General features: G+C 41.2%; 1 protein-coding gene across 1 annotated transcript in view; it reads right to left on the bottom strand.

Moving 5' to 3' along the window:
* Positions 1-25,354, bottom strand: part of SYNE1 (spectrin repeat containing nuclear envelope protein 1) — a 513,156-nt gene that overhangs the window by 318,585 nt on the left and 169,217 nt on the right. Inside the window, 9 exon segments of the mRNA XM_073627830.1 lie at positions 4,355-4,453; positions 4,898-5,125; positions 5,674-5,824; positions 12,342-12,502; positions 15,533-15,673; positions 16,848-17,024; positions 18,017-18,184; positions 19,765-19,929; positions 24,844-24,952. Coding sequence (XP_073483931.1) covers positions 4,355-4,453; positions 4,898-5,125; positions 5,674-5,824; positions 12,342-12,502; positions 15,533-15,673; positions 16,848-17,024; positions 18,017-18,184; positions 19,765-19,929; positions 24,844-24,952 — 1,399 coding nt within the window.

The following is a 25,354-nucleotide window of genomic DNA, read 5'->3' on the forward strand; positions in this document are numbered from 1 at the left end:
TCTGCATTCAGTGTAGCCTATATATCCAGTGTATACTCTATATTCAGTCAGTGCAGGCAGTGCAGTTTATATAACACAGTGTATTGAAGTAGTTAAGGGGAAACCTTAAAAAAAGAAAAATGCCGTGGGGGGGCACCCCAAAATCCATACCAGACCCTTATCTGAGCATGCAACCTGGCGGGCCGCAGGAAAAGGGGGGGACGAGAGAGCACCCCCCCTTCTGAACTGTACCAGGCCACATGCCCTCAACATGCCCCCATATCCCAGCCCCCCCATGTGAATGGGTAGGGGTACATCGTACCCTTATCCATTCACCAAGAAAGTGTAAAAAAGTAAAAACGACAGGTTTTTGAAATTTCCTTTATTAAAAAAAGTGCCCCGCGATGTACATCCATCTTCAATCACGGCGCCGACGGTCCAGAGAAAAAAAAAAAACACAGAAAAACTCCATTGACTGTAGTCACCGGGTGGCCCCACCCTTGGCTATATAACAGCTGTCATCCCAAAAAACACTGCAGACGGCGAGTCGCCTCCCATGAAGGCGGAATTTTTCCTTTTTTTTTCTCGGGGCCGTCAGTGCCATGATTGCCAATGGATTTACATCGTGGGACACTTTTTTTTTAATAATAAAGGAATTGTCAAAAACTGTCTCCTGTCATTTTTACTTTTTTAACACTTTTTTGGTGAATGGGTAGGGGTACAATGTACCCGATACCCATTCACATAGGGGGGGCCAGGATCTGGGAGCCCCCTTGTTAAAGGGGGCTTCCAAATTCCGATAAGCCCCATCCACAGTCCCCCCACAAACACCGGGCAAGGGTTGTGGGGATGAGACCCTTGTCCCCATCATGTTGATGGCATGAGGCCTGGTATGGTTCAGGAGGGGGGTGGACGCTCTCTCGTCCCCCCCGCTTTTCCTGCGGCCTGCCAGTTTTCATGCTTGAATAAGGGTTTGTTATGGATTTTTGGGGGGACTCCCACACCATTTTTTATTTACATTTTGGTGCGGGGTTCCCCTTAAAATCCATACCCGACCCGAAGGGCCTGGTAATGGACTGGGGGGAACCCACGCCATTTTTTTCAATGATTTTACAAAACAATCTAATACAGCCACAAGCAATTTTAAATTACATTTTTTCCTTTAGAAATGTCATTTTGCTGCGGTACTGTTATAAACAAGAGAAAGATGGGCTACTTTACAGGCAGACTAAGGGGACTCCACAGGCACGATACAGTCAGATCCATAAATATTGGGACATTGACACAATTCTAATCTTTTTGGCTCTATACACCACCACAATGGATTTGAAATGAGACGAACAAGATGTGCTTTAACTGCAGACTTTCAGCTCTAATTTGAGGGTATTTACATCCAAATCAGGTGAACGGTGTAGGAATTACAACAGTTTGTATATGTCCCTCCCACTTTTTAAGGGACCAAAAGTAATGGGACAGATTAACAATCATCCATCAAACTTTCACTTTTTAATACTTGGTTGCAAATCCTTTGCAGTCAATTACAGCCTGAAGTCTTGAATGCACAGACATCACCAGACGCTGGGTTTCATCCCTGGTGATGCTCTGCCAGGTCTCTACTGGAACTGTCTTCAGATCCTGCTTGTTCTTGGGGCATTTTCCCTCCAGTTTTGTCTTCAGCAAGTGAAATGCATGCTCAGTCGGATTCAGGTCAGGTGATTGACTTGGCCATTGCATAACATTCCACTTCCTTCCCTTAAAAAACTCTTTGGTTGCGTTCGCAGTATGCTTCGGGTCATTGTCCATCTGCACTGTAAAGCGCCGTTCAATGAGTTCTGAAGCCTTTTGCTGAATATGAGCAGATAATATTGCCCGAAACACTTCAGAATTCATTCTGCTGCTTTTGTCAGCAGTCACATCATCAATAAATACAAGAGAACCAGTTCCATTGGCAGCCATACATGCCCACGCCATGACACTACCACCACCATGCTTCACTGATGAGGTGGTATGCTTTGGATCATGAGCAGTTCCTTTCCTTCTTCATACTATTCTCTTCCCATCACTCTGGTACAAATTGATCTTGGTCTCATCTGTCCATAGGATGTTGTTCCAGAACTGTAAAGGCTTTTTTAGATGTTGTTTGGCAATAATCTGGCCTTCCTGTTTTTGAGGCTCCCCAATGGTTTACATCTTGTGGTGAACCCTCTGTATTCACTCTGGTGAAGTCTTCTCTTGATTGTTGACTTTGACACACATACACCTACCTACTGGAGAGTGTTCTTGATCTGGCTAACTGTTGTGAAGGGTGTTTTCTTCACCAGGGAAAGAATTCTTCGGTCATCCACCACAGTTGTTCTCTGTGGTCTTCCGGGTCTTTTGATGTTGCTGAGCTCACCGGTGCGTTCTTTCTTTTTAAGGATGTTCCAAACAGTTGATTTGACCACACCTAATGTTTTTGCTATCTCTCTGATGGGTTTGTTTTGTTTTTTCAGCCTAATGATGGCTTGCTTCGCTGATAGTGACAGCTCTTTGGATCTCATATTGGGAGTTGACAGCAACAGATTCCAAATGTAAATAGCACACTTGAAATGAACTCTGGACCTTTTATCTGCTCCTTGTAAATGGGATAATGAGGAAATAACACACACCTGCCCATGGAACAGCTGAGCAGCCAATTGTCCCATTACTTTTGGTCCCTTAAAAAGTGGGAGGCACATATACAAACTGTTGTAATTCCTACACCGTTCACCTGATTTGGATGTATATACCCTCAAATTAAAGCTGAAAGTCTGCAGTTAAAGCACATCTTGTTCATTTCATTTCAAATCCATTGTGGTGGTGTATAGAACCAAAAAGATTACAATTGTGTCAATGTCCCAATATTTATAGACCTGACTGTATTTATAGGAATATTTCATTTTTATTGTTTCACTTTAAGCATTATTAAAATCACTGCTCCTGAAAAAACGGCCACATTAATACATGTCCCCTGGGGCAGTACCCAGGTTCCCATACACTTTTTATGGCAATAACTTGCATATAAGCCTTTAAAATGAACACTTTTGATTTTTCACGTTCATGTCCCATAGGCTTTAATGGTGTTCGCACACATTTTTTGTCTGTTCGCATGTTCTGGTGTGGGATTTGTTAGGCTCATGCCTAGTTCCCACCTTTAAAATTCACTGTTGGTATGGTGTTTTGGGGTGATCTACAAACATCGGATGTATTATGGCATCCAAAAAATTCAATTTTGTTCTTATCTGACCAGACTATAGTCTCCCAGTAATTCACAGGCTTGTCTAAATGTTGTGAAGCAAACTTTAACATGCTTTTTTCTTCAGTAATGGAGTCTTGCATGGTGAATGTGCATACAGGCCATGGTGGTTGAGTGCATTACCAATTTTTTTTTTTTTTAAACAATTGTACCTGCTAATTCTAGGTCTTTCCGAAGCTCTCCACAAGTGGTCCGTGGCTCTTGGACAACTCTTCTGATAATTCTTTTCACTCTTCTGTCAGAAATTTTTCGAGGAGCACCTGGTTGTGGCCAGTTTATGGTGAAATGATGTTCTTTCTGCTTCCACATTATGGCCCAAACAGTGCTCACTGGACCATTCAGAAGTTTAGAAATCCTTCTGTAATGTCATCAGTATGTTTTGCAACAATAAGGTTGCAAAGGTCTTGAGAGAGCGCTTTGCTTTTACCCATCATGAGATGTTTCCTGTGTGACGCCTTGGTAATGAAATACCTTTTTATAGGCCATCAGTTGAGACTGAATCAGCTGATATTAATTTGCACTAACAAGGTGCAGGATTGCTTTCTAATTACTGATAGATTTCAGCTGGTGTCTTGGCTTTCCATGCCTTTTTGCACCTCCCTTTCTTCATGTGTTCTATACTTTTTCCCTGTGTCGTTCCATTTTATTACAAATAATATAATTTCTGAACTTATTTGTTTTGGTTTATTTGTATGTATAGATTGGATGGGTTTTTACCGACATGTGGTGAACATTTTATGTCACTAGCACTTTTAGAAATATCAAAATCAGAGAGAAGTGCAGCGCAAAGAAAACCAATTAAAATTCCATAAACAAAAAAGCAAAAGTCTGTAAATCCAATGAGGTGAACCACAAAGCCCAGACAGCAACAGCAAGGATCATCCACATGTTGAAATGGATCCAGAAACATTGGTAATGCATAACAATCCCTCCACCTCCAAGATACTTGCTTCGCTCACCTTAATTAATGGACCAAATTCAACTAACAAATTCCTAAACTCTGGGGTGGTACTTTGGATTTTTAAGACAGTTAAAATGATGTGCAATTAGTGTAAAACATGAACAAAGCTTATTAATATTCTTATGGAAAAATAAAGTTACCCGGTGTGAATTCAGCACTTTGTAAGTCTCTGCTGCAGAAGAACAGTTCTTAACTGGACATGCAAGAGAAGCTTCAATGTTCTCCAAAGAATTTTGAACCTGTAGAACAAATAATAGCAACTTTAGGACTGACCTATGTTTAGAGCAATGCTTACTGCACATTCTGCAATCAGGTTTTTAAGCACAATCACAGGACCACAAGATCATGCTATAAATGCTGAAAATACACAAAGGTAACAAAAATAAATCCATCCAAAGGCTCAGCAATAATCAGCATGACCACTTCAAACATACTGCCTGCAAAATTTAAATTTCTTATTTTCAAGTATACTCATAGCTAACACTTATGAGAAAGGTGTCAAAATGTTCTCATTCAAAAATGTTTTCTCTTGTTTGTATTGCTGTTCTCAAATACTACAAGATTTTACATGAAAATATCACACATGATCTTTAACTGCTGTCATATTAATTGAGAACTGTACAAACCTACGGACTACATTTTGTGACTGATATTTTGATAGTGAATGTGCGCCTTCTTTCTACCTGTTTAAAAGCTCCATCAAATTTTTGTTGCTGTTCGGCATGCCCCAGGATGCTTTCTTTCAGTCGTTGAGCATGTTCTTTGAGTCCATCCCAGTCCTTGACCATCTGTGACAGTCTGGCTCTTTGCTGAGCCATCTCAGGTGAGCTTACAAATTCAGCAAAAGATTGGCTGTTGGCTTCCAGATCTGCTGTTGCACTACTTTTCCCTTGCAGTTCCTTCAGTATTTCCTGTAATAAAAAAAACAAATACTTAATTTTTTTAATAATACTCTTTCAATGGCACTACCTTCAACTTACATAAGTATTCATTTATTCATTTTTTAAAAAGCAATGTAAAGAAAGTGGCCCTTGTGAATCATACAGGTTCCAGCTTTTGGTATTAATAAAAGCTACGAGATTAAAACAAATATACTTTACAACTGCTTTTGATTTTGCTTGTTTTCAGTATTTCGTTGTCTGTCCTATCCCAACAAACCTTCAGCCACAGATTATAGTATTGATCAGTCACAATATGCATTTACCTTAAGGGTTAGTCCATCAAAACGTATATCCATATAGACATAAAAGCAGGGTGACTTTCCCTTCATTTTATGGAGCTTTATTATATTATCACAATAAAAAGAATGATGTGACCACAGAGTGAAGGAACTTTTTTTACGTTAGATAAAACAAACACGAAGTACATTTACTAAAATGTGCCTTGGAGTGTACCCTGTAAAATATTTAAACCTATTTTCAATGTTTATTATATATCAGTTATTATTATAATAATTTACCTTGATTTGTCTGACTTGCATGTCTGCTGAAATATTTGACAGTTCAAGGTCACCTAGTTCCTTTTCTTTATCTGAAATCCATGTGGAATGCATCTCAAAATCACGATCAAACTTCTGCCACCTATCTTTCACCATTTCCATTTTGGTAATGCTTGAAATGAATATAAAAACAAATAATATTTTAATATATTAATACCCCAATAACATCTTAACCACTTAAGGACCAGCCTTGTTTTGGATTTTAGGTGTTTACATGTTTAAAACAGGTTTTTTTTGCTAGAAAATTACTTAGAACCCCCAAAAATTATATATAGTTTTTTTCTAACACCCTAGAGAATAAAATGGCAGTCATTGCAATACTTTTTTTGCACCGTATTTGCGCAGCGGTCTTATAAGCGCACTTTTTTGGAAAAAATTAACTTTTTTGAATAAAAAAATAAAACAACAGTAAAGTTAGCCCAATTTTTTTTAATATTGTGGAATATAATGTTACATGAAGTAAATTGATACCCAACATGTCACGCTTCAAAATTGCGCCCGCTCGTGGAATGGTGTCAAACTTTTACCCTTAAAAATCTCTATAGGCGACGTTTAAAAAATTCTACAGGTTGCATGTTTTGCGTTACAGAGGAGGTCTAGGGCTAGAATTATTGCTCTCACTCTACCGGTCGCAGGGAGCGGGAGAGTGGCAGGAGGGGGGTGGCACCTCTCCCGCCGCCGATAACGGTGATTTCGCGGTGAACCCACTGCAGAGACCACCATTATCTTGTACAGAACCGCCGGCCTTAAAGATGGATACCTCGGTTATGGCAGCAGCTGCTTCCATTACCGAGATATCCATCTTCAAAGTAATGACATATAAATACAGTGGCCGTAAACAGCCAAATTCTATGATTCAGAAACTTACCAATCTCACTAAATCATTACAACAGTACGTTTTTGCTTACTTCCTACACTGGATCGCCTAATGGGTTTGTGTCAATGGGCTTTGGGCTTAGATTGATGGAATCAGTTTAATATCAGTTTAAGATGCTTTCAATATCAATTTTTCATAGGTCTGACCTGCAGTTGACCTCCTCTGACCTGCATTGACCTGCTTCAAGTGGCTTTTGCATTACCATAGATTTGCAAGGGAATTAAAATTTTTGTACGGCAAGCTAAAGCCATTAACACAGGCCCAAACCGTGTCATGTGTGGGAATCTTCTTTAACAATATCAACATTTGACTTAATTTTTGTCAAAGTCAAAGATCTGAAAAATAGGATTTTTCCATCATACTTACCTGTAAAATCCTTTTCTTTGAGTACATCATGGGACACAGAGTCAGACTAATATTCATTACCTACTGGGTTATACTCCATCATCAGACGAATGGACACTGATAGACCAAAGGTCTTCAGACAGGATTTGATCCCCTATATAACCCCTCCCACATAGGAAGCACTTCAGTTTTGTAGCAAGCACTGAATCCTCAAAAAAAAAGAGGGGAGCAATCTCTGTATCCCATGACATACTCAAAAAAAATGATTTTACAGTTAAGTATGAAGAAAAAATCCTATTTTCTTTTTCATACATCATGGGACACAGAGTCAAGCTAATATTCATTACCTACTGGGATGTCCCAGAGCAATAGCCTTGAGGGGAGGGAGACACCCTGCCAAACAATAGCCATCAGAACTTATACGGCAGCCCGCAGTACACTGCAACAGAAAGCCGAATCCTCTGCTGCTCGAACATCCACTTGATGAAATTTTGTGAACGTATGCACTGAAGACCAGGTGGCAGCCTTACAAATCTGAGCCACAGATACCTGATGGTGAAAACCCCAGGAGGTTCCTACACCCCTGGTAGAATGAGCTCTCACCCTAAAGGGAGGAGCTTTACGTTTCAGACCATAGGCCTGAATGACCAATTGATGGACCAAATTGGCAATGGAAGCTTTGGAAGCTGCCTGTCCTTTCTTGGGTCCTTTTGGTAAAACAAAAAAGGAGTCTGATCCTCGGATCTCAGCAGATCTAGACAAATAAACCTTGACTGCTGGACAACGTCCTAAGAATGCAGTTGCCTCTCTTCCGCCGAATGAGGCTGAGACAAGAAGAAAGAAGGCAAAATAATGTCCTGACTTAAATGAAAGACCGACACCACTTTTGGCAAAAAGGATGTAACAGGTCGTAAGGATCAAGTATGGTTCCCTCCATGAAAGGGCCACCAACTCCGACACCCTTCTAGCCCCAGTGACACATGGGTGACTTAATGGGGAGAAGCAAGCGAGTTACCCCCTGCATAAATTTTTGGATCAGTGAATGGGAGGCTAAAGGCCTTTGGAAGAATACTGATAGGGCCGAAACCTGACCTCTGATTGTACTCAAAGCCAATTTGATTTCCACGGCTGACTGTAGAAAAGAGAGAATTCTCCCAATCACATATTTCAGAGGATGCCATTTTCTGGCTTCACACCAAGCAATATAAGTCTTCCAGACCTTATGATAAATGTTCCTAGTGACAGCTCTTCTAGCATTCACTAGGGTAGACAGTACTGGTCCCGAGATGTCCCATGCCGTCAAATTCAGAGAGTGTAAATTGGGGTGGAATATGGGACTTTGAGACAGTAGATCAGGGCAACGTGGAAGCGTCCATGGCCCGTCTATTGTCAGTCTCACAATGTCCGGGAACCAGGGCCTCCTGGGCCAGGCTGGTGCCACCAGAATGACTGAAACCCCTCTTTACGAATCCTGCGCAATAAATGTGGAAGGAGAGGGATCGGAGGGAAAGCATAAACCAGGAAGTACTGTCTCCATGGAACTATGAGAGCATCTGCTCCGATTGTCAGAGGATCCCTTGTTCGGGACACAAATTGCTGTAGCTTGTTGTTGAATCTGGATGCCAATAGGTCGACTTCAGAACATCCCCAAAGCTGGCAAATTTCCTGGAACACCCCTGGGTGTAGGGACCATTCCCACAGGCAAATTTGCTGGCAGCTGAGATAATCTGCCTTCCGGTTCTCTACTCCCGGGATTTGGACTGCCGATATAATCGGCACATGTCCCTCTGCCCAGGCTAGTAAGGCTAGTATGTGGTTCACCTCCTTCAGAGCTGAACGACTCCTGGTACTGCCTTGGTAGTTTATAAAGGCCACTGTAGTGGCATTGTCAGACTGAACCCTGATAGGGCAGTCCTGAAGCTCTACCGTCCAGGACCGTAGGGCCAAACCAACTGCCCATAATTCCAGGACATTGATGGACAGGATCTGTTCTGTCTCTGACCATTTCCCTGAGCTGTGAGCCCTTTTAGGGTTGCTCCCCAGCCTGGGAGACAGGCATCTGTAGTCAGTACTCTCCAAGTTACCGGGAGAAAGGATTTTCCCTTTCGCAGGTTCTGATCCTGCAACCACCAGTTTAGGCTTAAGCGTGCCAGAGGAGATAAGCACATTGGATAATAGGGCTTTTCCTCCTCTGGTCCAAGCCAACAAGATGTCTTGTTGTAAAGGCCTGGAATGGAACTGGGCATAGGGCACTGCCTCGAAGGAGGATACCATCCTCCCTAGCAGACTCATACAGAGCCGAATAGAGAGTTGTCTGGTGCCCCTTATCTGATGCAACTGAACCTTCAGGGCACAGATCTGTACGGGTGGCAAGAATATTCTTGCTTGAACCGTATCTAGGATCAGACCTAAATACTTTAGACTTTGAGCTGGTTTCAAGGCTGACTTTTTGGTATTTATGGTCCAGCCTAAGCTTTTCAAATACCGCACTATACATATTATGCTCTGTTCTAGAGCCTGTAATGAGTGATCTCTGAGAAGGAGGTCGTCCAGATACCCGAGCACCAGGATCCGTTGGGCCGTTAAAAGACCCAGTACTGGTGATAGGACCTTTATGAACACCCGGGGAGCTGTAGCCAGCCCGAAGGGTAGAGCCACAAACTGACAATGACGTTCCTCTACTGCAAAAACTAGGAATCTCTGATGAGGCTGAAAGATAGGTATGTGTAAATACGCATCTTTTATATTGATGGAGGCTAGAAAGTCTCCCCTCTGGAGTGAGGCTACTACTAAGTAGACAGACTCCATTTGAAAGGTTTTTGAACTGTAAACAGGTTTGAGTAAAACCCTGTGCCCCTATCAGATACCGGAACGTCTACAATCACTCCTTGATGTACTAGATGATGTAGTGCCTGAAGCAATAAGTTTCTTTTTGGAGGATCCGAAGGAACGCTGGATCTTGAAAACCTCTGAGGGGGAACCCCAAGCAACTCTAGCTTGTAACCACGAGACATAATTGAGGTGACCAACTCATCCTGAATTATTGTTCTCCAAATGTCCGCAAAGTGCAACAGCCTTCCCCCCACTCGATGGAGTGAGGTGTCCCCTTAAAAGGAGGGCTTGATGCTGGGTTTAGAAGAATCCTGGATCCAGGGCATTTTCTTGCCCTGGCCCTGCGGCTTGCCCCTGGCCCTAGCGCCCTGTTGGCGGTGGAACCGCCTTGACGCTGAGACATTGGAGGAAGCAGTCCCTGAGGTTTTAAAATGAGGGACATCTGGTGGTTTTCTTCACAGGCAGTAGAGAACTCTTCCCTCCGGAGATCTTTTGGATATATTTCAAACGATCACCAAATAAACATTCCCCATGCTCGGCAGATCAGTTATTAAGCCATAAGAGTATGCGCATATGTACAGATGAGAGAGGCAAACGAAACCTGCTGTATTGAATCCTTTAAGGCAGGAATCTTCAAACTACGGCCCTCCAGCTGTCGCAGAACTACACATCCCATGAGGCATTGTAAAACTCTGACATTCACAGACATGACTAGGCATGATGGGAATTGTAGTTCCTGAACAACTGGAGGGCTGTAGTTTGAAGACCCCTGCTTTAAGGCGTCAATAGCAAAACACAGCACTCGAGAAATATCTGTCTTACTTTCAGGCAGATCATCCTCCTGGTTAGACCCATCAGGCCATTTGACCTGATCCTTTACGGACTGGCAGATACCAATTGCTGCAACAGCTGGCTGAATGGCTGAATAGCTGAACTGGCCAAAGAAAAGGAAGCCTTTAATAATGACTCCAATTTCTTGTCAACAGGGTCTTTCAAGCCCTGTGCGTTATCTACCGGACAAGTTAATTTCTTGTTTAAGGAAGAGACTGCTGCATCTATTGTTGGCATGCTCCATTTTTTAACTAACTTTTCATCCCTGGGATATAAAAGGGAAAACTTCTTAGGAGAAACAAAAATCCTGTCAGGATATCCCCAATCAGCATACACCGCCTGTTCCAACAGGGGGTGTAGGGGGAAAGCCTGTGTGGCCTGAAGAGGCCTCAGGGATCCCAAAGAGGATCAGGGGAGCTCAGTTACCTCTGCAAGAGGCAACTTAAAGGCAGAACGAACCATTTCAGTATGAGTCAGGATCAAAAGCCTCTGTGACTGAGAGGCAGACATCAACTGGAAATCTTCTTGTCCAGATTGCTCGGAAGCAGACTCATCTGCCGGGCTCTCCACTGAGTCCTGAGCTTTAAGCTCTTCCCCATCCTCAACCCATACCTGCTCCAAACTAAGAGTCTCTGGGGAGGGGGATCTCTCACGCTTCCTTCTACCCTGTGCGATGGAGGCAATCATGCCAGCAATCCTGTGCTCTAACCCGGCTAGGGCCGGGGACAGTCCATCCTTAGTGAAAGAGGGTGAAGCAGCAGCGTTGACTGTAGGCACAATACCAGATAGGCGCAGCAGCTCAGATTACCCGGAAGCCTATGGTCTTTCAGGTGATACAACACTAGGGATACGACTAGGTTCATAAGGAACTACTGACAACATCGGTGTGCCCTTCCCTGTAGTGTTAGTCCCGCTCCTCTTTTTTGAAGACATTTACTAGCCACAAAAAGAGAGTACTTGGGTGTAGTATTAAAACACCTCAGAAGGGAGACCCTTTAATAGGGCTCACCAAGTCCCTATGTAACAATCCTGCTAAGCACCTTTAGCCTGCCAAGCAACACTTGGTGACTCACGTGACCCGGGTAAGGAAAAAATGAACCACTGGATAAACCACTACTTGCCTCCACATTTTGACAAATCCTTAATGCTCCCATAAGCCTCCCTACCTTAACATTAGCCTCTTAGCTCAGTAAGACCAGATTGCGACTTATCCCTGGGATACCCTCTCTCCCTCCTTTTCTTGCTTTCTCCTTTTTCATTGCATTTATCATCATCTTCTTTATTCTTCATACTTGGATGCTACACTTCGATGAGCTTACACAGTTACATGTTGCCCCATCTGCCCCACCATTCTGCTATACCTACTCGCACACCCATAACAAGGATATTCCTATGCTGAAGTGAATATGGAGCCCCATTAACCCACTGTGATGTTTTGGCTTCTTTTCAGTACATCTGGCTGTCCGTCCTCCTTATGGGTCAAATTAAATTTTTATTGTATACTCTTATTTTCTGTATATGCTTCCCTATTTGAGAAACTCCAGTTTGTATTGGTTCTAAGTGTTTATTTCTTTGAAACCAATATAATCTTGAACAGGAAATCCAATGATCCACAAATAAAGAAGCAGCACCATGTTGTGATAAAGCAAATAAATGCAAAAAAAATGCAGATAATGAGAGGACTCTCATTTTCCTGTAATATCAGATACCAGAAACAAGAAAGGGTCCCGCTTTGTGCACTTACTTCTCAGACAGGCACTTTTTAACCTGCTTCACATTTTCATCAACAGCCTTAGTTTTCTCCAGTAGGTGGTGTTTGCTTTTTTCTCCAAGCTTTATGTCACTTGACTTCTTCACCAGATTCTCAGCCTGAACTGAGAGATCATCACTTTTTTTACATAGCTCCTGTTAGGATAAAAAGATTCTGGTCATTAGACCACCCATACACATTACATAGTATTCTGAAAAGAGATTTTAAGAAGGAAGTTTTTTGCATCTAAAAAGATTAGTTCATACAAATAATTTGTAAAAAAAATGTATTTTTCCATCTGAAAACAGAAATTCAATCTATAAAGTGAGGTACTGCTGATTTTCTCCCTCTCTCCAGCCTGTAACTGAGCTGCAGGATTTTTGGAGGGAGGAAGGTGGGGCACCATTTTGTATTAGTACTTGCTACCACTTCCACAATGCTCACGTAGGTGAGGAAGCAGCGCTAGGCAGAGAATTCTGGAGCCCCCCCCCCTGAAAAAAAAGAAGATACCCAACATGTAAAACCTTAAATTTGTGTGTGCCGTGAAATGCCAACATACTTCAGTACCCTATATTTTCTATAGGTCATCAGTTTCATGTTATGGGGAGGTCTTGTGCTAGAATTATTACTCTCACTCAGGCGTGTGCGGCGATATGTAACATGTGTATGACAAGTGTATGACAATCAACGTTTTGATGTGTAGGCACCCCCAACACGTGCGTTTATGTTCGTACGTGTGTATATGTGGGGTGGAAGGTTTAAAAAAAATTTGGGGGGGGGGATTTTATGTGCTTGGATGTAATTTTGATTAGCTTTGTGATGAATTTTAGGTGACAGGTTAACCGCTTCCCAACATACATTTACTGTGACAGGGCGACCCAGGTGCGCAAAATCACGTACCTGTACGCGGTTTAGGGGCCACTGGCACACTGCTCCCGCTTTGATTGGGCCAATGTAAACAAAGCACACCGCTAATCTGTCAGGGAGGAAAAGTGAGAGATCGTGTTTCAGCTAAGCTGAATCACAATCTCTCTTTTCCTCCAGTGAATCCACTCCCCCCCCACAGTTAGAAACACCTCCCAGGGAACACATTTAACCACTTGATCGCCCCTAGTGTTAACCCCTTCCCTGCCAGTGTCATTTATACAGGGATCAGTGCATTTTTTAGCTGCCATTACCAGTAAAAAAAATTACAATAAATAAAAGTCCCTAAATATATCCCGTAGTTTGTAGACGCTATAACTTTTGCTCAAACCAATCAATATACGCTTATTGGGATTTTGTTTACCAAAAATATGTAGCAAAATACATATTGGCCTAAATTGATGAAGAGATTCGTTTTTTTACATTTTTTTTTTTTTGGATATGTATTATAGCAGAAAATAAAAAAATATAGTTTTTTTCTCAAAATTTTGTTTATAGCTCAAAGATAAAAACCGCAGAGGTGATCAAATACCACCAAAAGAAAGCTCTATTTGTGGGAAAAAAAAGACATCAACTTTATTTGGGTACAGTGTCGCATGGGCGCGTAATTGTCAGTTAAAGGGATGCAGTGCCGTATCGTAAAAAATGGCCTGGACAGGAAGTGGGTAAAACCTTCTGGGGGTGAAGTGGTTAACCCCTGGATGAGATCTCCCATCCTGGGCGGATGTCATATGACGTCCTCGGCTTCCCGCGTCACAGAGGAGCCGATGCGCGTGCCCGGCAGCCGCGATGTCCGCTGGGCACCCACGATCGCTCATGACAGAGCAGGAACGTGGATCTGTGTGTATAAACACACAGATCCATGTCCTGTTAGGGGAGAGGAGACTGATCGTGTGTCCCTAGTATATAGGAACACCAATTGGTCTCCTTCCCTAGTCAGTCCCATCCCACAGATAGAATCACTCCCTGGGTAACACATTTAACCCCTTGATTGCTCCCTAGTGGTAACTCCTTCCCTGCCAGTGACATTTATACAGTAATCAGTGGTCAATGGTCCGAAAATAGTGTCAAAAGTGTCTGATCTTCCTGCCGCAATGTCACAGTCACGATAAAAATCGCAGATCGCCGTCATTACTAGTAAAAAAAAAAATAAAAATAAAAAATGCCATAAATCAATAACCTATTTTGTAGATGCTATAACTTTTGCGCAAACCAATCAATATATGCTTATTGCGATCTTATTGTACATTATTTTCCAACTCTGCTAGCTGGGGAAAGTGACAGTGCGTCCCAGAAGTGACCTCATACACGTCGCTTTCCGGGTCGCCAACAAGAAAAGGAAGAGAGCAGACGCGTGTCCACTGTTCTCCCTCCCCTCCACCCACTGGCACCCGCCATGTTGCTTCCTGTGCCCGCAGATGTGCAAGCGGAGCCCAGAATACATGGCGGGGACATGCGTGCCCGGCGGGTTGCCAGTACCAGGGGTCTGCAGCTACCGGGTTGTGTGTGAAACCCCCCGCTGTCAAAAAATAAATAAATAAAAACTCACACTGATGAGCACCCCTCTAGAAAAGGCATTTGTAGGAACCAGTCTCCCTGCACTAGACAATCTTGTGCATGTGGAGTGGGAAGCCGACTGTGGTAGTCGGAAGTCACAGCCAGCTCCCAAATCCATGAATCTGCTGCGGGAAGACAGTACTGGAAACTATGGACTGGTAAGTACCTGATTGCTAATAGTCAGCAGCTACAGTATTTAAAGATGCTGACTTTTAATTTTTAACATTGTTAGTTCCTTTACCTGTTCTCATAAGCACACAAAATGTCTTTATTTCCTGTGTGTGGAAACAACATGTAGCACTGTCAGGTGTGCCTTTTACAAACAAAACTATGATGATGTATGACCATACAGGTTATGGTAAAAAGGGTGGTAGGAAGTGTTTAAAGCATTCTCAAAGCCCTCACTTTAAACAGGGCATACATTTTATTCCATCACATATCCCAAAAACTAGCGAAATATTCCTCATTTTGGGTACAGTGGGAGGAACCAAGCAAATCATTGCTTTTTGTGCCTCCGGCCAGTTGGACATCCACGACTGCTGGGGTATAGAACAAAGTTAACACGTGAATACTTTCTGTTTTAGGAAAACTTTGCTTCTGTTAAGCACTGTTTAGAATCGTATTTTTGTGTGCAGCCAAGACATATCACACTTTATTCACATACTATTGTAAAAACAACTGTTTATAGACAAATATAATGCAACCTTTGCCTGCTGAAGTTCTAATGATATATTTTCCAGTGTTCCAAAGTTCAAGGGTCGTTCAAGTGTAGGTCCTATCTGCTTCAAATGCTGAGCAATGGACTCTTTTCCATTTTCTATTGTCTCCCAATTATGGATTGTGTCCTTCAAAGAGAAAAAATAAATCGTATAAACATATTTTTAAACATGTGCTTTGAAACACCCTTTTTTGTATTACATAAAAAAAATTCATAGAACAGTATAGGTCTGGGAAAATTTGGCCTGGGGGGGATTTTTTTAGTGGCTTAAAGAAAGTGTAAAACACTAAATATTTCATGGTGAAGTTTTTGGTGGGCTTGGTGAAAGGTGGTTGCAAGATTAGTTGATGGTTGAAGACCCTGTCAAAAGCGATGATCACAGGTCTCAGTGGGGAGCAGGTAGCTATATTATGTCCCCCATATATCACTGACTGAGGGACCCACTCTGATCGATTTCTTTACTTAGTGCCACCAGCCCAACATACCTTATCAGTACTGGTCCAAGACAGCTGTGGAAAATGCCTGTTGCTTTCTCCATAATTGAAAATTATTAAAATTCAACAGGGAGTTTGAGACTCCTTCATAATAGTCACAGCAGATATGCAGGCCAAAAAAAATGATATTGCAGTTATTACTGCACACTACAGGTTTCTTAACAGATACAAAGATATAAGAAGCTGTCAGATGTTTTAATTCCCTCACACCTAACAAACCCTAAAAAAATCAGTTGTATGTGGATCGACCCTTTTACTGGTTGCCTTGATTAGCTTTTTAAATTCAGAAAAGTTTAAATAATTAGAGCACTATTTTTTGCCAATAATTTATTGCATATGTATGTATTAAGCCTCCTTCTCACAGTAGCTGAGTCGTATACATCGGATTCCAGTGGCAAGAATCAGCAGATTATTGTGGCTGGAATGACAGGTGCATGTAAATAGCAGTAGCAACTCTTAGCATGTAGCCGCAGGTGGTTACCCGCGGGTAGGAACGGGTGTCCAAGCTTGGAGGCAGTCGGATCTGAACTCCAGTTACTGGAAGAATCAGTTGCTACCCCTCATGCTACTGCAGTCTTCTGGAACCTGAGAGGATGCTTCCATTGGACAGCTAATGGGAAGTTTCCACATTACAAAGGCAGAGACACAGCACCTCAAAAAAAACCCTCCCACTCTGCTTTCCAGAAGACTTGGGATCCAGTGCATCACGCGACCACAAAGTTAGGTAAGTAAAAAGAGCCCTTTAGATAATTTATTTTAGGCCACTAATTTAGGCAATTAGCTTGAGGGTGGTGTGTGTGTGTATACCTTTAATTCTTCTTCTTGTTGCACCATTGCTGCCTCTACATTTTCCATTTCAACTTCCATCTTCACCAACTCATCCTGGACATCTCTGGACAATCCCTTCTCAGTCTGTATCTCTTTGGCACGAGTAATCTGGAGCTGAACATCCTGTTTCTCTAAACGTATTTTCTTTATATTTTTCTGCAAGGACCAGAGTATATGGTACATTATATAATGACAGAGAGCATAGGATTACTATATAACAGGGTAGTATTCTTGCAGGTATTATAATTTGTGCTGTGATAACAAGTAATTAATACACAGGCTAGGACACCATCTAACATACTTTGCTGAACAGACATTAACATCAGGAAACAGACATACCTGAGACATACTACCTAGAGTAACTCAGGTTTATACTCAGATTAGTATCAAGCCAAATGCACACAACTTAAGACAAACATTTGGGCCGATGGTTATCCAAAACCTGAGAGATTTTGGCCAAAGTGGGTGATTTGTCACAATGTCAGGTTGGGCATGGCTTTAATATGGCTTGGGGAACCCAGATTTCCACAGTGAGACAGCATAAATAGTATTTTCTGACTAATATAAGATCATGCAAATTTTATTACAGGTAAATTAGTAGAGAATTTGTCACACTTAGCTCTTAGGCTCCATTCACACTAGCGCGTTTTTTGATGCATTTTGCATTTTGCAGAAATGCATGGGAATTTTTTAACATGGGTTCCTATGGAACATGTTCACATCAATGCTTTTTTGTATCTCTGCGTTTTTGGAAAGGGTCGGAGACTTTTTTTCATGCAAAAAGCAGCGTTTTGCATGTAATGGATTTCAATGGACAAGCATCAAAAACGCAAGTGCACCGTTTTTGCAGTGTTTTTGCAGCGTTTTTGGTGCGTTTTTGGTGCGTTTTTGCCGTTTTTTTTTTTTTTGTAATTTTTTTTTAAGACTGTAAAAAAAATGAAAAAAAAAAAAAAAAAACGCAAAACGCAAACCGCGGCAAAAACGCCGCAAAAACGCCGCAAAAACGCTACAAAAACGCTGCTCAAAAACGTGCCAAGCATGAAAAGAAAACCTCCAAAAACGCTCAAAAGCAACATGCATAGGTGTGAATCGAGCCTTACAAACATTCACATTAGATGTATATTTGGATTATCATAAAATATTAATACCTCATAATGAAGAAGTAGTTCCTTAGCCTCCTCAAGGCTTTCTGTGTTCAAAATCTTCTCAGCTTGTGATTGAATATCCTTAGAGCTTGTCACTAACTTACTGAGCTTATTCTTTACTGCCTCCTTGCACTCTACACAATCTCCAACAGTGCTTAAAATCTTCTCAGTCTATTGGGAAACAGCAAAAATGTGAGCTTTTTATGTCTATGGGGTCTATTTATCAATGTTTTCATCCAAGATTCATCATTTTTTTAATGTAATGTTATATGAGAAATAGGTTACGGTAATCTTCAGTGAACATTGTGTGAATCTTGGGTGAAAACATGGGTTAATAGACTTCTACATTTTTAATCATTTTCATGCAAGGCCCTCCTATTCCTATTTAAATCCTGTATACTAATAATAATAACATATGCCAATGTAATGATAAAGGGATACAATGACTCCACCCAGGCCTACCCAATTCCATAACATAGCAGCTAGCCTTAGCTATGCGTGACCTGTTAAGTATATTAAGGCACCATCCTCCAGGGGGAACACGTAGTGGGGCTTTTACTGTTATTGACCATTTATTAAAGATAATTCTATCAAATACAGTAGAGATATTTCTACTAATTTCCTCTGTTTGAAAAATCAATTTTCTGGCCTAGAAAACTATAATTTATATGATAGCAAGAATGTAAAATGCAAAAAGGGATTCAAGGCGGCAAGGAAGAGTTTACTAAACGGTGGTAAAAAGTGTGTAGGAGTACCTTTATTCACAAGAGAAGTTAGGGATGTCATACTAAATGTTTTCAGAAAGTGCTATTTAACCTAAGGTCAGCCCTGCATAACATAGTTGGTCTTCAAAAAAAGAGTAAAATAGCAAAGCTAACGTACAGCAGACCAAGAAGGTACACAGTAGTGTTTCAGTGCAGACTGCAGACATTTTAAATGTAAAACATACAATGTTTACATGAGTTTGGTCCTTAGATGATAACTTTTAAAGCACAGGAAAAAGGCAAGAGGAGAAAAATGACAATATGTTTGTAAAAATGTTGTGGTATTCCAGGAAATAAGGAAAGAATGCATGTGTTTTAAGGCTTCATGCACACGGGACGTTTTAAAATCTCTCCTGAATGATTCAACTTGACAGATAGTAACCGACGTTTAAAAACGTCCGTTGTGCCCTGTTTACATGCCACGTTTGCGTTTAGAAGTGTTTTTTACATTGAAAATAGACAAAAATGTTTCTCCATTAAAAAAGTCTGTAAACGAAATGTGACTAAATGCAAGTTATTGCGTTTACATGCGTTTACAAGCTGTTACAGGCATTTGGAGTTTCAAATGTCTCATCCGTCCTGAATGCATTTTTTGAATTTCAAAAAATGCTTCTAAACTCAACTGCTTAGAAGCAACTATAAATAACCCTGTTTACATGTACTGATAGGATAACATAGAGGAAAGGTTAGGGGCAGCTGAAAAAAACGCCCAACTGCTTCTAAATGTCAATTTACAAGCAGCAGTATACATTAGGCCTAAAAGTAAATGGAAAAAAGAATAATTTAAAAAAAAACAGACTCATTTCACGTATTATTCACTGTACTAGGACAAATTTTGTTCATTTTGTGATGGCGACAGGTTGTTGCTTTGGTTTTTCTCAAACTAGTACAAAGCACACTTCTAGTATCAGTGCAGGCAAAAATAAATAGAACTTATAATGATATGAGGGCTGTCCATGTAGCAGTGAAAATGCTAACACTATGTACCTCATTTAGCGAGTCCAGGAAGAGTTTTAGGCTGTCAGAAAGTCTTGCTAGATCACTGTTTTGCCTTCTTACTTCCTTCTCCACCGAAACCTCAGTAAGTGCAGCCAGTCTGTCTTTCAGATACCTGACATTATCCTCTTGTTTAGTCACATCTTGTCTAATTTCCTGTAACAATACAATTCTCCACATTAGTACGAATAGCATTATCTATATGAATATTAATAGACATAAGAAATGGGAAAGGAAGTACATGAAAGACAGGTATCCTGCCCCCCCGTAAGAGGTGACAATTGTGGCACCGGAGCGGGAGAGGAGACAAATGAGCGGAGGTTCCACTTTTGGGTGGAACTCCGCTTTAAGGAGCTGGTGACATACTATGCTGGCTACACCAGTCCCATAGTGAATTTTCTATAAGATGAAGAATTACTCCAAAAAGAAGAAATGTATTGTGAACCTTGCATTAAAATGCAAGATCTACTTATTTTGAAGACCTCAAACCCTCACAAATTAAAAAAGGACAGTCAAATTAATGAAAAATAGCAGAAAAAAAGTAAAAAAAATCTTACACCCCAAATTCCAGTGAACTTGCTAAGGCAAGGTTGGCATCAATGGGAAAGCTGATGTTGAAGAAAAGAAAATGTTCCCGCAAACTGCTGGAGTGCCTTGCCCTGAGATTTGGTAATCTGAATTTTTCCAGGAAACTCAGAGAAGGCCCAGTGACATCACTGGCAAATACAGGAATTGCCTGGAATTGTGCATTACTTTCTTGGAGGGTTGGGGTTTTACAAGATAAATGGGCCTTGAATTTTGATGTAAGATCCTCTTAAGATATACAGCCAAGCTGCTACTGTTCCAGTATAACTGGCAGTAAAGGAAAACATTCTCACTGGGGTAACAAACAATAATAATACAATGAATGGAGACTCCTTTAAAGTACTTGGAAAGTAATTTTATAGTCTATATATAATTTCAAACTTTACACTTTCACCTAATTTTTGCTTACTTAGGCACATAGAGAATAAAATAGTGTTTTAATACAAAAATATTTTATTAAATATATGGTATAAAAAAGTATGAATCATGAATCATGTAACATAGGGGATGCATGTATGGCATTTACATCAATATAAATACAATAGTACAAAATACTCTTGCACCCAAAGCGTTTTGGAGTACACGTATCTCCTTCCTCAGGGGTAAGTATTAGCAGGAGAATTTTTTATTGTATTTGTAATGAGTTGCTGACTTAGCATTCCATACTATTCTGGTTAAAAACAACAGAGATTCAGGACAGGTATGCCAGGTAGATTATTGGCTCCAAAGGCTCTTAGTGTAATTATTTTAAAGGACGTTTTACATCCATGCCCAATCAAAAAAAATGTTCAAAAAGTGTAGCAATAATAAGAGGGAGAGACAAAAAGATACTCCCCCCCCCACACACACACAGAAAAACCGCATGAGCAGGGTATGGTCTGAGGATTCACTGGGGCCAATTGGCAGGTCCTGAGAGTAGCCGTTGAGGAGTCAGCAGGCAAATGATGCTTACAATATATGAGTAGCTGATCGTAGCTTTACAACAAACAGCTCTTAAAATCTTGACAGCCCAAATCGGCATTCGAAACTTAATGCGTGTAAATGCCATACATGCATTCCCTATGTTACATGATTCATGATTCATACTTTTTTATACCATATATTAAATAAAATATTTTTGCATTAAAACACAATTTTATTCTCTATGTGCCTAAAAAGTCCACCACTAGGGGTTTTCGTTTTTTAGCTTTAATACTGGATGTAGCATAAAAAAATGCATTAAATTGCAGTTCTATTTAAATTTTTTTAAATTTTTGTTTATTGTGCATTTCAGACAATTTTTGTAAGTAACGGACTATTCGCTGATGACACTCCTTGCTTTATATAATCTCTTACTATGCTTTTTTAGTTGTACCATGCACTGCAGATGTTTAAATATTCAGGCACTCTGTATTGCTTCAAACACTTTGTGCCAGTTCACACTTGTGCGATGTCAGACATCGCATGTGATTCGCACCACACTGCTGTGCAGATCACATTCGATGTCTGGGCGATGTAAATTCAGCCATCCAGATTGTATGGCTGTATTTGCATCGCATTCAAACCAAAACTGCGCAGGACCCTTTTTTTTTGTCTGCATCAGAATCAGATCGCATGGGTGTTCACACCCATGCGATCCGATTCCTGTCCAAATTCACAGTTCGCACTGCGAAATGCAAACCGATCTGGGGGTATTATTAACGTTCTATTGACACCCACAATGGTTTGCATAGGGCAGTGTGAACCATCTGTGAGTTCTATGCGATGCAGGAACCGGCACTGGAATCGCGCTGGTTCCCGCATCGCACTAGTGTGAACCGAGCCTTAAAACAATAAAAAGGAAAGGAATGAAGAAAAATAAAATGAATCTATGTTACACCCTGGCTTCCCTCCAGGGTGCCTTAGTGAGGGTAATATCACAGAACTTCCAGTGAAATCCTGAGAATGCTGAGAATCCCTAATCTAGTGAAAAGATGCTCCTGCCCTGTTACAGTATGTGCATGCTGATGCAAGGTCAGCAGTATATAATTACAATAAAGCATATAGAGTGCAGGAGTCAGGAGTTCATAATGTATAGACTGTGATGGTTAGGGTTATGTAATGCACAGTCCAGAATACAGCGGCCATAAGTATATCTGACACAACAGTATGAGGTATGTACCACACAGCACAGCATAGAGCGTATGGTCAGGGTAATGTAAAGTGCAAGGTATGTTACATAATCCTGACTACTGAAATGTGTATGCAGTGTCATATATTGCATACTTCTGACCCCTACCCCTTTATACCATGCTATACATTATATAATCCTGACCTCTGCTCTCTTTACACTAGGCTGTATATAACATACTCTGACCACTGCACTCTGTCAGCTTACATTATCCTAACTGCTGAACTCTGTATATTGTAGCGTATGTTGCACACTCCTAACTACTGCACTCCCACCATACCGAGAGGTCAGGACTATGTAACTTACATGAAACAAAAAAAGCCGCTCCAGGTCAGTGAATCTCCAATTAATCCCCACACACACTAGTCAGGTGTTGTATAAATTAAGGAAATAATCCTGGATGGCTGCCCTTCCAATAATCCTTTTTATTGAAGCTTCATATGACAAGTGGTTGACAGATGGAGCAGGGGACAAAGAGGTAGATGTGTTTCACGCAAATGTTAGCACTTAATCAATACCTATTGGAACTAATCACCACAATCACCTATATACTGCTCTAATGTGTCATCATTAGGTTACAGGTGAACTAACCAATTAAAAACAGCACTAAGCTGGTACCACAAAGAAAACTCAGCTGCAGTACACAGTACACATACTCAAATCTTTTGTGAAGATTTCAGTCCAGATCCACTGCCAGAAAAAATCAGATACACCAATTGAACTCGGAGCAAAATCGATACATCATTCTAAATCATTGTATAGTTGCAAAAACATATACAAACTAATAGAAAAAAACATGTGTGTATATATACAGTCAGGTCCATAAATATTGGGACATCTACACAATTCTAATCTTTTTGGCTCTAAACACCACCACAATGGATTTGAAATGAAACAAACAAGATGTGCTTTAACTGCAGACTTTCAGCTTTAATTTGAGGATATTTACATCCAAATCAGGTGAACAGTGTAGTAATTACAACAGTTTTTATATGTGCCTCCCACTTTTTAAGGGACCAAAAGTAATGGGACAATTGGCTGCTCAGCTGTTTCATGGCCAGGTGTGTGTTATTCCCTCATTATCCCATTTACAAGGAGCAGATAAAAGGTCCAGAGTTCATTTCAAGTGTGCTTTTAGCAAAATACCCATCCAATGATCACCGCTGCACATCTCTTTCACTGCTTACCTCTGAGCCCTGCATACACAACTCCACTCTCTGTTCCCTGTCACAGCTCACCTGTACACCCCCTGTCCCCGGCTCACCACTGCCCTTGTCCACAGCTTACTTCTGCGTCCCGCATGCACAGCTCACCTCTGCACCCCCCCCCATCCACAGATCATCTCTGTGCCCCTGTCCACAGCTTACCTATGCACCCTTCATCCACAGCTTACCTATGCGCCCTGCATCCACAGCTCACCTTTGCACCGCACTTGCAAGGCTTATCTTTGCCCCACCTTTCACATTTCACCCTCATCTCTCAACTCAAGCCCCCCCACACACACACACACAAAATCTCTCATCTCTACATCCAGATACCCCTCATTAACAGCTCTCACCTCAGCACACCAACCTCTCTGTCCACAGTTTTCACCTCTGCACGTGGCCACCCTCCACAGCTCTCACCTCTGTACCCCCTTTTATCCACAGATATCATCTCCACACTTCCCCCTCACCTCTGTCCACAGATCTCACCTTTGCACCTCCTCCTCACCTCCATTCACAGATTTCACCTGGCTTTACAGTGGCTGCAGCACAGCTATATTAGACGGGCAAGGCTTTTTTCAATACAGTGCACTGACTAATGGCTTTGCCTCTCCAGTGAGCAGCTCTTCCAGTCAGACCTGTAGCACAGAGCTGAGGAGAAGTTATGGAGTACTTTCCTCAGCTCTATTCTCCAGGCTTGACTGGCAGTAGGTGGGCTGGCAGGTGCAGACAGAAACCAGCAGCTGTCAAACCTGCACATAAATTAAAGGACAAAAAGTGGGCATTTGTAGTGTTGGGAGTTGGGAGTGGACCCCAGTGAATTTACAAATAGATGTGGGGCATGTGCCCCTGGGGAGCATGATGTCTAAATACAGCCCTGTTTGTATGTTGCCAAAATCTCCAACCAAAAGAAACTAGGTGATGATGGGTCTATAGCCCATCCAGCAAGAGAGGTAAAGCCATTGTAGATCTGTAGCCATTAGAGTCTCCAAAATAGTTACCATTCTTGTCTTAGCTGATTGTTATACACAGTGTATAGAGGTCAAGAACAGTATAAAATAAAGTAATCCTTCAAGATCTTATATCAATGCTGCCTCAAGCATAAACAAATCAGGTCGGAAAACTTGTTACCTGCACTGAATATTTTAATTGTTCATATTTCGTAATATCTTTAGTCCCGCCTTTAATTTGTATTAACTCTTTGTCCTTTGCTGCCAGCCAATCAGACACTTCTTTTAATCTGTAAAGTTGAAGAGGGCCAGTCAGTAACAGTAGGACAATAAGGAACAGTAACAAAAAATCAGTTTTCAAAATGTGTACAGTGTAGAAACCAATACGTAAAAGAATGTTTCTGGGTAAAAATGTATAGTCCCTCATCCATGGCCAATCCAAATGCCAAATTATTTTGCCTACATCTGACTGTAGAATAATTAATCACGTTTACATTTGATGCCAAAAGGAAAATTCTCCACTTAAATGGTTATGCGATGCAGCACAAGTCAGTTTACTAGGAGAAACAACAAGAATGATTCTAAGGAAGCCAGTGTTATTTAGGCAGGTTGCAATTTTTAATAACTTAAAAACAAAATTGTGTTTTTTATCAGTGCATGATATTCTAAATATCTGAAAAGCTGTGAAGGTG

Source organism: Aquarana catesbeiana, linkage group LG04 (genome assembly GCF_042186555.1).
Source record: "Aquarana catesbeiana isolate 2022-GZ linkage group LG04, ASM4218655v1, whole genome shotgun sequence".
Taxonomy (NCBI): domain Eukaryota; kingdom Metazoa; phylum Chordata; class Amphibia; order Anura; family Ranidae; genus Aquarana; species Aquarana catesbeiana.